The sequence below is a fragment of the Quercus robur genome, chromosome 11, assembly GCF_932294415.1.
Source record: "Quercus robur chromosome 11, dhQueRobu3.1, whole genome shotgun sequence".
Lineage (NCBI taxonomy): Eukaryota > Viridiplantae > Streptophyta > Magnoliopsida > Fagales > Fagaceae > Quercus > Quercus robur.
In genome coordinates, this window is record NC_065544.1 from 51,703,550 (window position 1) to 51,718,342 (window position 14,793).

General features: G+C 35.9%; 2 protein-coding genes across 6 annotated transcripts in view; both read right to left on the minus strand.

The window, feature by feature from the left end:
- LOC126707651 (monooxygenase 3-like) overlaps window positions 1-4,919 on the minus strand; it is a 91,059-nt gene extending 86,140 nt beyond the window's left edge. The window contains exon 1 of the mRNA XM_050407422.1: window positions 4,886-4,919. The gene's annotated coding sequence lies outside the window, so the exon portion shown is untranslated. The remainder of the gene's footprint in view (window positions 1-4,885) is intronic.
- LOC126707647 (monooxygenase 2-like) overlaps window positions 1-14,793 on the minus strand; it is a 121,913-nt gene that overhangs the window by 54,548 nt on the left and 52,572 nt on the right. The window contains exons 1-6 of one of the 5 annotated variants that reach the window (XM_050407412.1): window positions 4,886-5,083; window positions 4,497-4,643; window positions 3,813-3,881; window positions 2,721-2,886; window positions 1,809-2,025; window positions 205-855 (exon numbers count right to left, since the gene is read on the minus strand). The exons of 1 other annotated variant lie outside the window; for it this stretch is intronic. In XM_050407412.1, coding sequence (XP_050263369.1) covers window positions 296-855; window positions 1,809-2,025; window positions 2,721-2,886; window positions 3,813-3,881; window positions 4,497-4,643; window positions 4,886-4,959 — 1,233 coding nt within the window. In that variant the 5' untranslated portion in view covers window positions 4,960-5,083 and the 3' untranslated portion in view covers window positions 205-295. Of the gene's footprint in view, window positions 1-204; window positions 856-1,808; window positions 2,026-2,720; window positions 2,887-3,812; window positions 3,882-4,496; window positions 4,644-4,885; window positions 5,084-14,793 lie in introns of those variants that run through there. 3 more of the 5 variants (XM_050407402.1, XM_050407403.1, XM_050407404.1) reach the window with 3 other exon arrangements.

Genomic DNA, 14,793 nt, shown 5'->3' on the forward strand with positions numbered 1-14,793 from the left:
TAATAAGTTCGAGCTTATTTTCGTGCTACTTGATTAACCTTTTATTTTTATTTTTTCATGTACAAACACCACAATTAAAAATTGTTAACCATTCTTAAATCCATACTAATAGTTAATAACTAAATTATTGTTAAAATAATATTATTTGACTTTAATACAGAAAACTTTTTTTTTTTTTTAAATGATCACTGCCAAACATGAATGAACATTGCGAAGGTTTCTTAGTTTATACTAATTGACATTGTCAAAGTGAAAAAAACCAACAATAATACAAAGCAAATGCTTATGACTGCATTCAAGAAATGTTGAGCTTCCCACAATCATAATCAGCCCTCTTCAATAGCAACGCAGACAGGAATGCAGCCAATAATTTGTCTCTTAAGAAGGTGGTTAATTTCCCATCACCCTGCTGGAAAAAACCAACCACATAAGCTGTACTTATGAGAACAATGCTTCTCCATCTCCTCTCTTTGGCATAGTTCTTCAACCCCATCTCAATTTTCTTAGATTGCTCGCTTTTGCTATCAACTTTCTCTGTTGATTCTCCACTTTGTTCTTTCGTGAGTAAAGCCCCAGCAAGGCACCTTGCTAAAACAATTCCATCTTCTAAGGCTGAACAAGCACCTTGGCCAATGTCTGGGGTCATGGGGTGGAATGCATCACCAAGCACACAAACATTGCCTTTACTGATGTTTCCCCAAATAAGGTCCCAGGGATGTCTATACCTTAATGGGGATAACATAATATATTCTAGTTCAGTGTTTTCAACAATAGCCTTTATTTCATCTGGTACATTTGCTAACTTGCTTAACGCAAATTGCTTCAGTTTAGCTGGGTCATCTTCCATGTCTTTCTCTGCTAGATTTAATAAGAACAAAACTTTTATAATGCTACATCTTAGAAATACAAAACATTTCACAATTATTTTACATGATAAATTTTCTTTTTTTTAATAAATAGATTGCTACAACAATAGAATATGATCACAATGGAAAAATTATTTTTATGGAAATATCGTCTTGAATTGGATCCAATACGGATTGAGATCTGCCATGCAATTGCCTTTGATGGGGAGAGAAAAGTGAGAAAAATGAATAGAAAAAAATAATAAGTTAAGAGTTTTAAAAAAATTATGATCCAAAAATCGAGAATAAAAATGATATATATATATATATATATTAACTTTGAATCTCATGCAATAATCCTTATGACACTCTATCACAATCCGGTCCTACTCTAAGGGATGCATAGCTTTATCCTCCATGTTTGCTCAAAATTACCAGAAAACACATTTTCTAATAAACATGCTTTAAGAGCCATGTAACCATGTTACATACATAATATTTTTCACGACAAATTTCATAATTATTGAGTTGTTAAGTTGTTATTGATTCTCATCTAAATCTACTACCAATATCACTTTATTTTCTACTATTTAGTATTTACAACTCACCAACTTAACGATTGTAGAAAAAAAAAAAAAAAACTGTCTTTATCTTTTCTTGTAATGCTTTTCAACAACAAAATTACCAGAAAACACATTTTCCAATAAACATGCTTTAAGAGCCATGTAACCATGTTACATACATAATATTTTTCACAACAAATTTCATAATTATTGAGTTGTTAAGTTGTTATTGATTCTCATCTAAATCTACTACCGATATCACTTTATTTTCTACTATTTAGTAACTTAACGATTGTAGAAAAAAAAAAAAAAAAACTGTCTTTATCTTTTCTTGCAATGCTTTTCAACAACAATATAATTTAATAAAATGCATCCAAACACACTTGGAATTTGGGCTCACCGTTGGATGTGAAAAACCAATAGATGCTAGTATCATCATTAGGAAGAAAACCAGATCGAAAGCCTATCCCCATGAATTGCAAGAGCTTGGGCTCAAACCCATGGTTGGACTTGAAATTTATCCAACCCCTGATAGTAGCTCTCCCTGTGAAAGCCGGTGCCTTGAATCCCAGCCACTTTGCCACCACTGAATTCACTCCATCACAACCAATCAATGCCTTACATTAAAAAACATGATACTCCAATAAGTCCCAAGTACCATATTATTTAATTACACTAAAAAACACGTATATGTATGCTTTTTAAATACTAGAGGAAAAAAAAACAAAAATCTAACTCATCTTTTTAATTGAGTGTGAAAAAGATGTTTAAATGATCCACTCAACAATTGTGCCTTAAATCTAATTGGGGTTTCATAGTCATACCTTCTATAGGTCTACCTATTTGGGCTACAGATACATCCAACAAGGTGCAAAGTACCAAAAAATGCAGACTAATAAAATAATCTATATTTTTGGAGATAAAAGATAAGAAAGGGAGAACTTTCCTCCGCTAGAGCCTAGAGACCAGAGGATAGTGACAAAATCGATAGAAAAAAAAAAATGCTTAAAAAGAAATGCATGTGAACTACATACAAAATCCTTTATTTTTTGAAAATATTGTAGCAGCATGTAAAGTTTTTTACAGTGGTGCATAATGACAGTGGTGCGGGTTGGAGGTTTATTTTTATTTTTTAGTGCTTTTTTGCTACAGTATTCTCTAAATTGCAATTGGATAACCTGATGCATGATCCTAAAGATAATGCTCTTATGAATCCTTCAACTCTCAATATTCTTTATTTTTATTGCACCAAATTATGGTCCCAGTAGAATAAAAATAAAATAGTTAATAATAATACTTCAGGTGATTTTACCTTAGTCTTGATAATTGTTCCATCAGCAAGATGCACGAGCTTATAGAAGCTTGATTCCTCTATAGAAACTACCTTGGAAGAGAACCTAATGGTGCCACTTGGGAGCTCATTTGCAAGGGCTTCCAACAACAACTTTCTATTCACACAACGAAGTTCATGGTCTCCACTGCACATCATACAGTAATTATTCGGGCTTTGCTTAATAAGAATCAATTATGAACTATAATTTCAAAAGAAAATTATCAGCATTGTATATTAATTTTGGTAGAAAAGTCTCAATTATGAATTATGATCAAACTTTACATGAAAAATAGCAGAATAACATTGTCGTTACAAGCAGCTGGAGTTTGAGAAAGGGTCACAAGGGTCATTACCCAATGTTAATTAATATTACCTAAGAGATATTCTGAGAGGGATTGCACTTGACAACCAAGAAACTTTTATCATTGCACTTTGTATAGCACTCACATAAGTGTGTGTAAAATTATTTTATTTTATTTTTTAAAATTTTTATTTTTTATAGCAAATGTGTAAAATAGCATTAGGTGTTAATTTTGTATCAAAAATCACCTACATCATTCAATCTAAAAATGTGTAAATTTACATTGTTGCTATAATAATCGTATAAATATACATGGTTATTATTGACATGCAAATCCATTTTTTAATATTTCTTTACTCATATAGAAAAGAGAAAGGTAAATATGAAAAACTTGAGAGAGTAATAACAAAATTAATAAAGGGATAGTATTTTAATAAAATGTAATGTAAAATAGATAATCTAAGAGGTGTAAAATAGATAATTTAATGACTTGATGTGAATGTTCAATGGATAAGGATGTCATTGAGACAAGATGGGGTTGGATAATGGATGCCTTATCCCCAAAAATATTTAAATTAAAAATTAAAATTTTTTATATATAAACTCATTTAGGATGTGGCAGGAGAAACCCCGAGTTAGGTAGGGAGTAGGGTAGGGAAAGTTTGCCATCCCTATCAATATGAGAGAGAGAGACAGAGAGACAGAGAGCTAATAGGTTATAACTTGTATGATATATGAGCACTACAACCATAAGTAGAGCTTTGACTTACAGTTTTCCTTTTGCTTTAAATGACATGGCTGTGGTTTGATCTCCTGTAATTGTAGAGGTGGCCACATTCCTGCATACAATTATCTGCTGGTCAGTTAACATGGTTTGTGTTTTCTTGTATTTGTGCTGGGAGGTTAGTTCCTTCTGCGTAGCCTTCAAATGGCGATGGATATAGGTATCACTCACTCAACTATAGGAACTAAGAAGTGGTGGAAGTGTTATTTGAATATAAATCTTCTTCTATCTCATTGGTAGTGTTCCACTTTTATACTTCATTAACTGTAATATGTAGTGTAATTTTTTCTATTTACAACTTTGGTTACTTAATAAAATTAAAAATTAAAAAAAAAAAAAAAAAAACTGTGACAAGTTGCAATTGGTGAAGTATAAAATTAAATGCAAAGTATTTTTACTGGTGTATAATTATGGAGTCCTCACAATATATAGACCCATGAGTATGTGAATAAGTGTTGGTGGCTACTGTCTTAGATTGATCATTAAACAAACTCATATGCTAAAGCTCTAACAAAATTGGAAAGCACCCAACAGTTTCTAGATTTTGATAATCCACAATTCACATGATTGTATTATTGCACTTTTACAGTAAAAAAATTTCACAGTATTTGTACTCTGCCTGTTTTTGCTTCTTCTTAATGAAAGAGAGAAGTCTACTTTTAGTACTTACCAAAGAAACTGTTTATGTTGTTGTCGAAGGGAGTCACCAAGGCCAATAGCATCTAGTGCCCTCCAAGCATTTGTCCATGCTGAAAAGGCAAATCCAGTGATTCTTAGACTATGCCAGGATTCCAATACTAAGCTTCGAATACCCAACCTACAAAATATTTGCATTGTTAGGAGTCTTAACAAGAATTTAATCCCTGTAACGTTTTATTTAGGATTAGCTTCTTTGCTTAAAGTGAAAAAAAAAAATAATAATAATAATAATACTGTTGTACTTAGGGAAAAAAAGGGACTTTAAAAATTGTACATAAGCTGAATAAATATTTTAAAAAAAAATCAAATCGAAGTTTAAAAAAATTTACATGCATATAAAAAGAAAGAGATGAAGGGTACTTATGAAGTCCTAAGGATGCTGTAAGGCCAGCAATTCCACCTCCCACAATCACAATGTCTTCTACTTTTTCCATGATATTTTTGGCCCTTTTTCTTAAGAGGAAGAAGGGGAATTTTAGTTTTACTTTATTTTATTTTTTCCACAAGATGGGAAGGTAGTACTAGAATACAAAGAACTGAAAGAAGTAGAATGGATCTAAAGGTACTATTAGTGGACCTATAAATAATGGCAGCAACACCAAGTTTATTTTAACTATGACATTAATGATGCTAATTAACAAGGACAAGTTGATGATGACAGGCCATATGGAAGTTTCATGCATGTATCATGCATGACATAATTAAAGTTTATATATAAAAATAATATTACACTAATAACAATCAATCATTTTAAATATTGTGAAATTTGTTGTATTCGTAACATTATTGATAAATAGACAAATCTTTTTGTTTATTTAATGGTGTATATTGTCTTGACTTAGCCCACAGATTAGACTTGCTCAAAATTGAAAGTTCAAAAACGTGTATAAACACCCTTGAACGTTTAGACCCCCAATTTACAAATTAACCAATTCAAGCAATATGTCAAACAACTAGCGTGCGGAAACTTAACACATGCTATAATACGAAATTGGTTAAAGACTATCTAAGCCATAACAAAATAAAATCACAGCAGATAATAAAAAGGCAAAGATAGAGAGAAAGGAAGATGCAAACACAAAGACAACACGCAATGTGTTATCGAAGAGGAAACCGAAGTCCTCGGCGAAAAACCTCTCCGCCGCCCTCCAAGCGGTCAATAATCCACTAGAAAATGTAGTTGGGATACATGAACAGCAATAGACCCTCCAAGCCTAATCTACCCGATGTACCTAAGCCCTCCAAGCTTCTTGCTCCAACGAGGTTGCGCCGAACCTTTTTCTTTTCTAGCTTACTGGATTCCGCTACTAGACCGTAGCATCAACCAATGAAGATTGGTTCCTTCCTAACTGCTTCCTAGAAATCCAAACAACTGTCTCACAGTGATGATGATGGTGAGAACCAGGTTTGGTATAATGCCTCTCAAGGATTTGACAATGGAGAGGAAGAGAGTAGAGGAATTTGAAGAGACTCTAAGGTATAGATTGTGGGTGAAACAATCTTGTTTTTCTTTAGGGTTTCTCTCTCAAAATTCTCTCTGGAAGCTCTCCTTCAATCGTGGGTAAAAGGGATATTTATACTGGAGTGGGAGAGAAATGTGAAACGTCAGGTTTTTACAAAACAGGGGTGGCTCGCGGCTTGACTAAGTCGCGAGATCCAGTCGCGAGTTAACCGTATGGCCAGTTGTCCTGTTTTGTCCTGTAGTGCTCCAGCTAGCATGACTGTTCATCTTCCAGCATGCTTGGCACGTGTGCTGCTTCTGGCGGCTTGCAGCCGCGAGTCTCAGCCGCGAGTCTCTGTTTTCTTGCACACTCTTGAGCAATCTTCACTCTATCTCACTCACTACCCTTACAACAAACCCACCTAAATACAGGGTTACTAAATGCTGAATTACAAGCAAATTTGGTACGAAATAAAACCAATTAGATGGTTGAATAAATTCAACCTTACAATCTCCCCCTTTGGCTATTCCGTGACAAAATCCTAAAACAGACTCTAGACTTAACATGTGAGTTGGGAACAGTTGAACAAAACTCACTCACACCTAACTCTAGAAGCTGTAAAGCACTTGAATCATATGAACATAATACTCCTGAAACACAACAATACACCATGATCATTGTAAGCAGAAAATTATAAATGCATATGAAATAGGCAATATGTGATCAAGCAAAGATGGAGTTAAGAAACAAACCATGGTTTGATCAACCAAGTGAACACCACAAGGTAGTGATCACAGTGCTCATTCACACTTGGAATGAACACAAGGACATACAAGTTAACAAGCACAAGGCAAGACACTTGTATGCTCAACACTCAACCAATGCATAACACACAAGATATATGCATCTAGGAACAATCCTACAAGGGCACAAGAGTGACAGTACATAAACCAAAATGCAGAACATTTAGATTAAAGTACTGATTTCAACATAGCATAAAGGCTGCATTAAGCAAGGTACATACCATAAAGCCTACAAACTATGCATAAAACATTACCCCTAAAAGCTTACAAAAGCACATTGGTACAAAGACAAAATTACTGAATAAAAACTTAAACAATATAAGCTAAAAGTGCATAAAGGTTCTCCCCTTCAAAGTGATGAGAAACTGTGATGCACTTGGAACATATATACTTGTAACCTGAAACACTTGCACAAAACACATTAGACCCTCAAGGTAAAACAAGTAATAAAAGGACAAGTATAATGTAACAAGTAAATTGCGATCAAGTAAACATGATGTGAAACATGTGAGCAACTTGATCATACACCAAAACAGTCATATAGAAATGACTACAATGATCACATAGCAAAGCAAATGATCATTTAAACATGCATTCAAAGAAGCACAATAGCATAGGGATATATGCATGTCCAAAGCACAAACATGATGCAATGAGAACAACAAAGCATAACTCAAAGCACCATAAAGCCAACAAGAAAACAAACAGAACAAAGTTTTCTTATGATCTCAATGCCTTCTCCCCCTTGGTATATGCATCTCCCCTATGGAATATCTCTCCCCCTACAAATGTGCATGAGAAATAGAATTTCTCCCCCAAAGGATGTGCACAAGAGTCATATAGAAATGACAAAACACTCCGGTATACTCTCTAGAGTATACTCTCCCCCTTTTTGTCAGGAATAGACAAAGGGTCAAGAAGAAACGAGGGCAAGAGATGAAGGTACGAACAATGCTAATGATGCATAAGGGGTGCGAGATGAATGAAAAAATGAAGCTCAAACCTAAGACAAAGTAACATGCTACAGAGCATAAGGTAGACATGACAAGCTAGGATGAAGAAGCAAGGTCAAGACCAATGCATGACAAGGGTAGCAAAGGTGTGTGCAAGAGGTGGTTAAGTGCAATGCATGACCAATGCATGAAAAATGCACATGTGGGGTAAGGTGTGTTAAATACACAACCAATGAACCAAACATGTTCCCTAATGAGGAAACATGAGAAACCCCAAAGTTTGGTACTCATCGGAGTCCATACAAGCGAGAAAATGTCTAAGAGGCATTTTATCAAACACCTAGCATGCACACTATGAACAATAATGTGAAACAATGCATGAACATCATGAAATCCACCCTTAATACATGTTCTATCTGCCACAAGGGGCCAACATCCAATGCAAATCAGCAAAAGAAACCAATCCCATGAAGAAAATTGACAAAAAATAAGTTTTCCCAACCTCTATGATAAAAATCCCAACCAAGAGCACAAAACTCTCCAAAACATAATCTAAGGATCAAAATAAATGAAAAGAGTTTATAAATACCTTAGACATGTTAATGGAATGAAAAATCATTCAAATTAGTTGGGTTTCGATGTAAAAATATTGAAAGAGGGGTTTTAGAGAGGATGGGAGAGGTTTAAAACAAGTTTCCCACAAAAAGCCCTTTAAAAAGCTGTTTCTGGGCGTTTCGCGACTGGGCGAGTCGCGAGGTTCAGTCGCGAAAATTTTCGCGAGTCGCGAGTGAGTCGCGAGCAAGCCGCAAGTGAGTCGCCAAAAGCTTCTGGATGAGCTCGCGACTGGGGTTTCGCGACTGGCAAGTCGCCAGCTGAGCCGCGAAAAACTCTGACACCAGTTTTTCAATACAGAACATGGTTAATCAATGAAAAACAAAGTAAACACTAAACATGAACACAAAGAGTGATAAAAATCACTTCCAAAAATATATAAAATGATCAAAAATCTTTTTGAATTGAACCATATATGATTGAGCACACACACATCACATTTAAACAAGTACAATCTGACAAATAAATAAGACATTCATTGAACATTAGGCATGTGTGTTGTGTGTGCATATCAAATGTGGAATAATCCTTAGTCTAGAGTGAAGTTTCAATGATCAATTCAATCAAGTCATACACAACTAGTACTAAGTCAAGTGGTCTATCTCAATTATAAAAATGAACATATATGACCTCCCACAAGAAAATGATTACATAAGATTGAAGCTTTTCATTTGGCTTCTTACAATTCATATCATTTGATCATTTTGAATCAATACAACTCATTTTGAGCAAGACATCTCATTTTTTGAGATTGATGCCTGAAATTTTTGATATTTCAATTTAATGAACAAGCCTTTGGCTTTTGGGCATCACACATTTTCAATACAAGTCGCTTTCCCTTTTTCCTAGTCAAATACTAGTATATGTGACGGCTTTTGCAGCTCATTATCTCTTTTCATTTTGAGATTTACATTTATTGAGCTCTTTAAGCAATAAAAATAAAAGAGTGGGAAGAGATATAAGCACAAGTCTACGCAAGTATCAAAACCAACATGACTATTGACTAATCATTCATGACAAGCTTGAAGATCGATTTACAAAAATCACACAAAGATGTCAAGATTTTTCCCACAAAGATATAAGTGCAAAAATAACAAGCTAAGCTCGAAAATGCACAAAGCCATTTGTACAAAGGTACAAGGCCAAACTCACATGTGATATGTGCTCAAACAAATACGATCAAACTTTTTGAATTTTTCACTTTTTATGTGGTTTTGGATTTTTACTCACACAAAATAGAAACATAAAAGTAAGATCAAAAACGAAACAATGCATACAAATAAATGCAAGATGCACAAAATGCATGAAGATATGACATTTAATGCATGAAGGGTCCTACAAAGATCGAAAGAATTAGATCAAGGACCAAAAGAGCAAAAGCTCAACCATAGGAACCCTTCCTCATCCAAACGGAACGATTGTTTGGAATGAGTGTCTCAAGAGAAGCGAGACAAGGGTTGGAAGAATGAGAACCGGAGATGCACATAGTCAAGGAGTTAAGAGCATTAAACATTTTCTTTAACAACATGCTATTTTCACTCAAATCCAGTTTACTCTTTTTAGCACAACTTCCAAAAAACTCAAGTTTCTCTTTTCTTTTGATTCTCTTAAGAGCTTGAAACTTAGAGCAATGAGGTCTTAGATGACCAAAGGCACCACAATGGTGACAAACAATGTGTTTAGGTCCACTAGGCTTTTTGGGAAGGGATCTAGCAACATGGTTTTGTTCCCTCTTCAACTTATGACTTTGAGGTCTTATATGACCAATCACACCACAATGGTGGCAAGTTGGAACAAACTTAGATTCATTCAAAACCTTAGGTTGAGACCTAAACGAAGGCTTTGACTTAACAGCCTTTCTCTCCACCTTTTGATTTCTTTTATGTGGAGGAATGTACACCGATTTGTCCTTTAAGGTAGAACACACACTTGGCACAAAATCGGGTACCACAACATGATTGCAACAAATATTTTCATCATTTTTAACAATAGGTTCAGCAATCAAACACTTGGCATGCATCTTAAGAGATTCATTTTCACATTTAAAATCATCAACAAGTTTGTTAGACAAAACAAGTTCTTCATCCAAGTCCATATTCAAACATTCAAACTTTTTCAGCTTTTTAAGAGAAATTTCAGCAAGTTTTTTATATTTCTCAACCAATTTGTTGGATTCATTGAGCTTAGCAATCAAATCATCCTTTTCACACAATAACTTGCTTAAATTCTTTTGAAACTTCTTAGCACTTTTCTTCAAGAGTTTGTCAACAACACCCATAGATTCAAATAACATGTCATCACACTTATGAGGATTTACACTCATAGAGGAATTTTCACAAACACATGGCATGTTACATTCATCACCAACCAAATCATGCAAAGAGGCATACAAAGCACAATCCATGGCAAATAAACATAAGGGGTCAAGGATCACACTTAGGTATTTAAACCACAACAAGTGTACCTGCTCTGATACCAAATGAAAGTTTAAAAACGTGTATAAACACCCTTGAACGTTTAGACCCCCAATTTACAAATTAACCAATTCAAGCAATATGTCAAACAACTAGCGTGCGGAAACTTAACACATGCTATAATACGAAATTGGTTAAAGACTATCTAAGCCATAACAAAATAAAACCACAGCAGATAATAAAAAGGCAAAGATAGAGAGGAAGGAAGATGCAAATACAAAGACAACACGCGATGTGTTATCGAAGAGGAAACCGAAGTCCTCGACGAAAAACCTCTCCGCCGCCCTCCAAGCGGTCAATAATCCACTAGAAAATGTAGTTGGGATACATGAACAGCAATAGACCCTCCAAGCCTAATCTACCCGATGTACCTAAGCCCTCCAAGCTTCTTGCTCCAACGAGGTTGCGCCGAACCTTTTTCTTTTCTAGCTTACTGGATTCCGCTACTAGACCGTAGCATCAACCAATGAAGATTGGTTCCTTCCTAACTGCTTCCCAGAAATCCAAACAATTGTCTCACAGTGATGATGATGGTGAGAACCAGGTTTGGTATAATGCCTCTCAAGGATTTGACAATGGAGAGGAAGAGAGTAGAGGAATTTGAAGAGACTCTAAGGTATAGATTGTGGGTGAAACAATCTTGTTTTTCTTTAGGGTTTCTCTCTCAAAATTCTCTCTGGAAGCTCTCCTTCAATCGTGGGTAAAAGGGGTGTAAGGTTGAATTTATTCAACCATCTAATTGGCTTTATTCCGTGCCAAATTTGCTTGTAATTCAGCATTTAGTAACCCTGTATTTAGGTGGGCTTGTTGTAAGGGTAGTAAGTGAGTTAGAGTGAAGTTTGCTCAAGAGTGTGCAAGAAAATAGAGACTCGCGGCTGGGACTCGCGGGTGACTCGCGGCTGCAAGCCGCCAGAACCAGCACACGTGCCAAGCATGCTGGAAGATGAACAGTCATGCTAGCTGGAGCACTACAGGACAAAACAGGACAACTGGCCATACGGTTAACTCGCGACTGGATCTCGCGACTTAGTCAAGCCGCGAGCCACCCTTGTTTTGTAAAAACCTGACGTTTCACATTCCTCTCCCACTCCAGTATAAATACCCCTTTTACCCACGATTGAAAGAGAGCTTCCAGAGAGAATTTTGAGAGAGAAACCCTAAAGAAAAACAAGATTGTTTCACCCACAATCTATACCTTAGAGTCTCTTCAAATTCCTCTACTCTCTTCCTCTCCATTGTCAAATCCTTGAGAGGCATTATACCAAACCTGGTTCTCACCATCATCATCACTGTGAGACAGTTGTTTGGATTTCTGGGAAGCAGTTAGGAAGGAACCAATCTTCATTGGTTGATGCTACGGTCTAGTAGCGGAATCCGGGAAGCTAGAAAAGAAAAAGGTTCGGCGCAACCTCGTTGAAGCAAGAAGCTTGGAAGGCTTAGGTGCACTGGGTAGATTAGGCTTGGAGGTTCTATTGCTGTCCTTGTATCCCAACTGTATTTTCTAGTGGATTGTTTACCGCTTGGAGGGCAGCGGAGAGGTTTTTCGTCGAGGACTTCGGTTTCCTCTTCGATAACACATCGCGTGTTGTCTTTGTGTTTGCATCTTCCTTTCTCTCTATCTTTGCCTTTTTATTATCTGCTGTGGTTTTATTTTGTTATGGCTTAGATAGTTTTTAACCAATTTCATATTATAGCATATGTTAAGTTTCCGCACACTAGTTGTTTGACATATTGCTTGAATTGGTTAAGTTGTATTTTGGGGGTCTAAACGTTCAAAGGTGTTTTGTACACGTTTTTGAACTTTCAAGGGGTATTTATACTGGAGTGGGAGAGGAATGTGAAACGTCAGGTTTTACAAAACAGGGGTGGCTCGCAGCTTGACCTCTCGGCTTGACTAAGTCGCGAGATCCAGTCGCGAGTTAACCGTATGGCCAGTTGTCCTGTTTTGTCCTGTAGTGCTCCAGCTAGCATGACTGTTCATCTTCCAGCATGCTTGGCACGTGTGCTGCTTCTGGCGGCTTGCAGCAGCGAGTCACCCGCGAGTCCCAGCCGCGAGTCTCTGTTTTCTTGCACACTCTTGAGCAATCTTTACTCTATCTCACTCACTACCCTTACAACAAATCCACCTAAATACAGGGTTACTAAATGCTGAATTACAAGCAAATTTGGCACGGAATAAAGCCAATTAGATGGTTGAATAAATTCAACCTTACAAAAATTCAAAACCATCACCTTACCTTCAACCCACGCCACCCTTATGGAGGGCTCAATAGAGGTCACTAGGTTAAGAAACACACGGAATTCTTAGTCTTTTGGTATAATCAGATTGATTCCTTTAAGGATTTCTTTAACTAATATTATTATTAATCTATCTCGTATGCAAATTCATGTAGCTAGTGCTGTAAATTGATTTCTTTTAGGGTTAATTTGTCACGACACCTTCAACTAATAATGATTAGGATGTTAATAAATCTTTATTGTTATTTATCTACCCACAAATCATGTAACAAGTGGTGTATAAATTAGTTCCCTTATGTCCCGTTTAAAAAGAACAAAACAAAACTCCCATATGACCTTATCTCAATACTTTTTTTTCTTTTCTTTTTTTTTTTCATTTTAAGTGGGAAGGTTGGATTCGAATCCTGAAGGTATTTTAGAAAAAGAAATACCAATAAGAACCTCTTGAACAATTATAGCAGAAGAAAAACCACTAGAAATATGTTGGAAATGAACAATTACCCCACGTCGCCTACTCTGTTATTATTCTGTTACTCAGTACATGCTTATGGAAATTGCAAACAACAAATAAATGTCATAGAAGTCCTCTATATTCTCATTAGTGATTAAAAAATGCCACACTCTGCCTACTCTGTCACAACTTATACGGGCTAATTGTAGAGAAATTTCAGAAAAAAGCTTCCAAAATCAGGGACAGAGCAGGACTTAGAGAGGCAGCTTTGTTACTAGTTGCGTGCAGTGACTCTGGCCTTCAGCTTTACTATTTAAACACTAGGTTTTTTTATTTATTTATTTATTTTTTTTTTTTTTGATGTGTGTGTTTGCTCCTAGGTAAGGACAAAATAAAAAAATAAAAAAATTTAATTTTTTTTAAAGGACCGGGTTGTTTGTTTTGGGTAAAATTGGTTGATTGAGCTTAATATTTTTTTAGTTTTGCTATTGGTAGTTGTAAGGACCACGGAATTAGATAGCACAAGTCCACTTAGAACAGTGGATTTGTACAATTCAACCTTGGCCCAAATCAATAAATTTGTGAGAGAGGGAAACAAACAATAAGAGGGGGCTTTGCCCGATGATGAAAATAAGGAAGAAAGGGCTAATATTATTGAATAGATGAGCTAATCTCTCAATACAAGCTAGCCCAAGAAGGCCAATGTTATACAGAAAATGGTACTATTCACTCTCTTCTCACAATGTTCTTCTTGTTTCTTTTCTATTTCTTGAGACTTGTGTCTGGATCCCTTTCTCTGAAAACCCTATTTTTCTTATCTACTTCTCCCTCCTTCACATCTTGACCTCCCATCTTTACCTAACAAATCTCCCATCATGACACTTGTCTCTTTTTACATCTGAAGAAGGTTGTAGAAGGAGTTTGTTTAGCTCTAACTTACACTGTTCAGGTCACTTCCTCATCAATGCAGTTGATAAAGCTATTGCCCACCATTTAATGTGGGGACAACAGGCTACTCCAAACTGGAAACTTCCCCTATTCTCACTGATTCTCTCTCTTCAAACCATTCTTCCCACTTGGAATGCCTCAGAGCCCTTTGTCTCATCCCCTCCTCTCCTTGGGCGAATTTCCTCTTCAGGCACGTGATACCCCCACATCAGTACTGCAACTCTTCAACTTCTTCCTCGGTCCTCGGGCACCCACGGTAGTTTTTGTTGTTGTGCTAATTTTTTTGGGCTTGTGTGTATATATATATATATATATTTTTTTTTTTTTTTTAGATTTTTGATCTATAA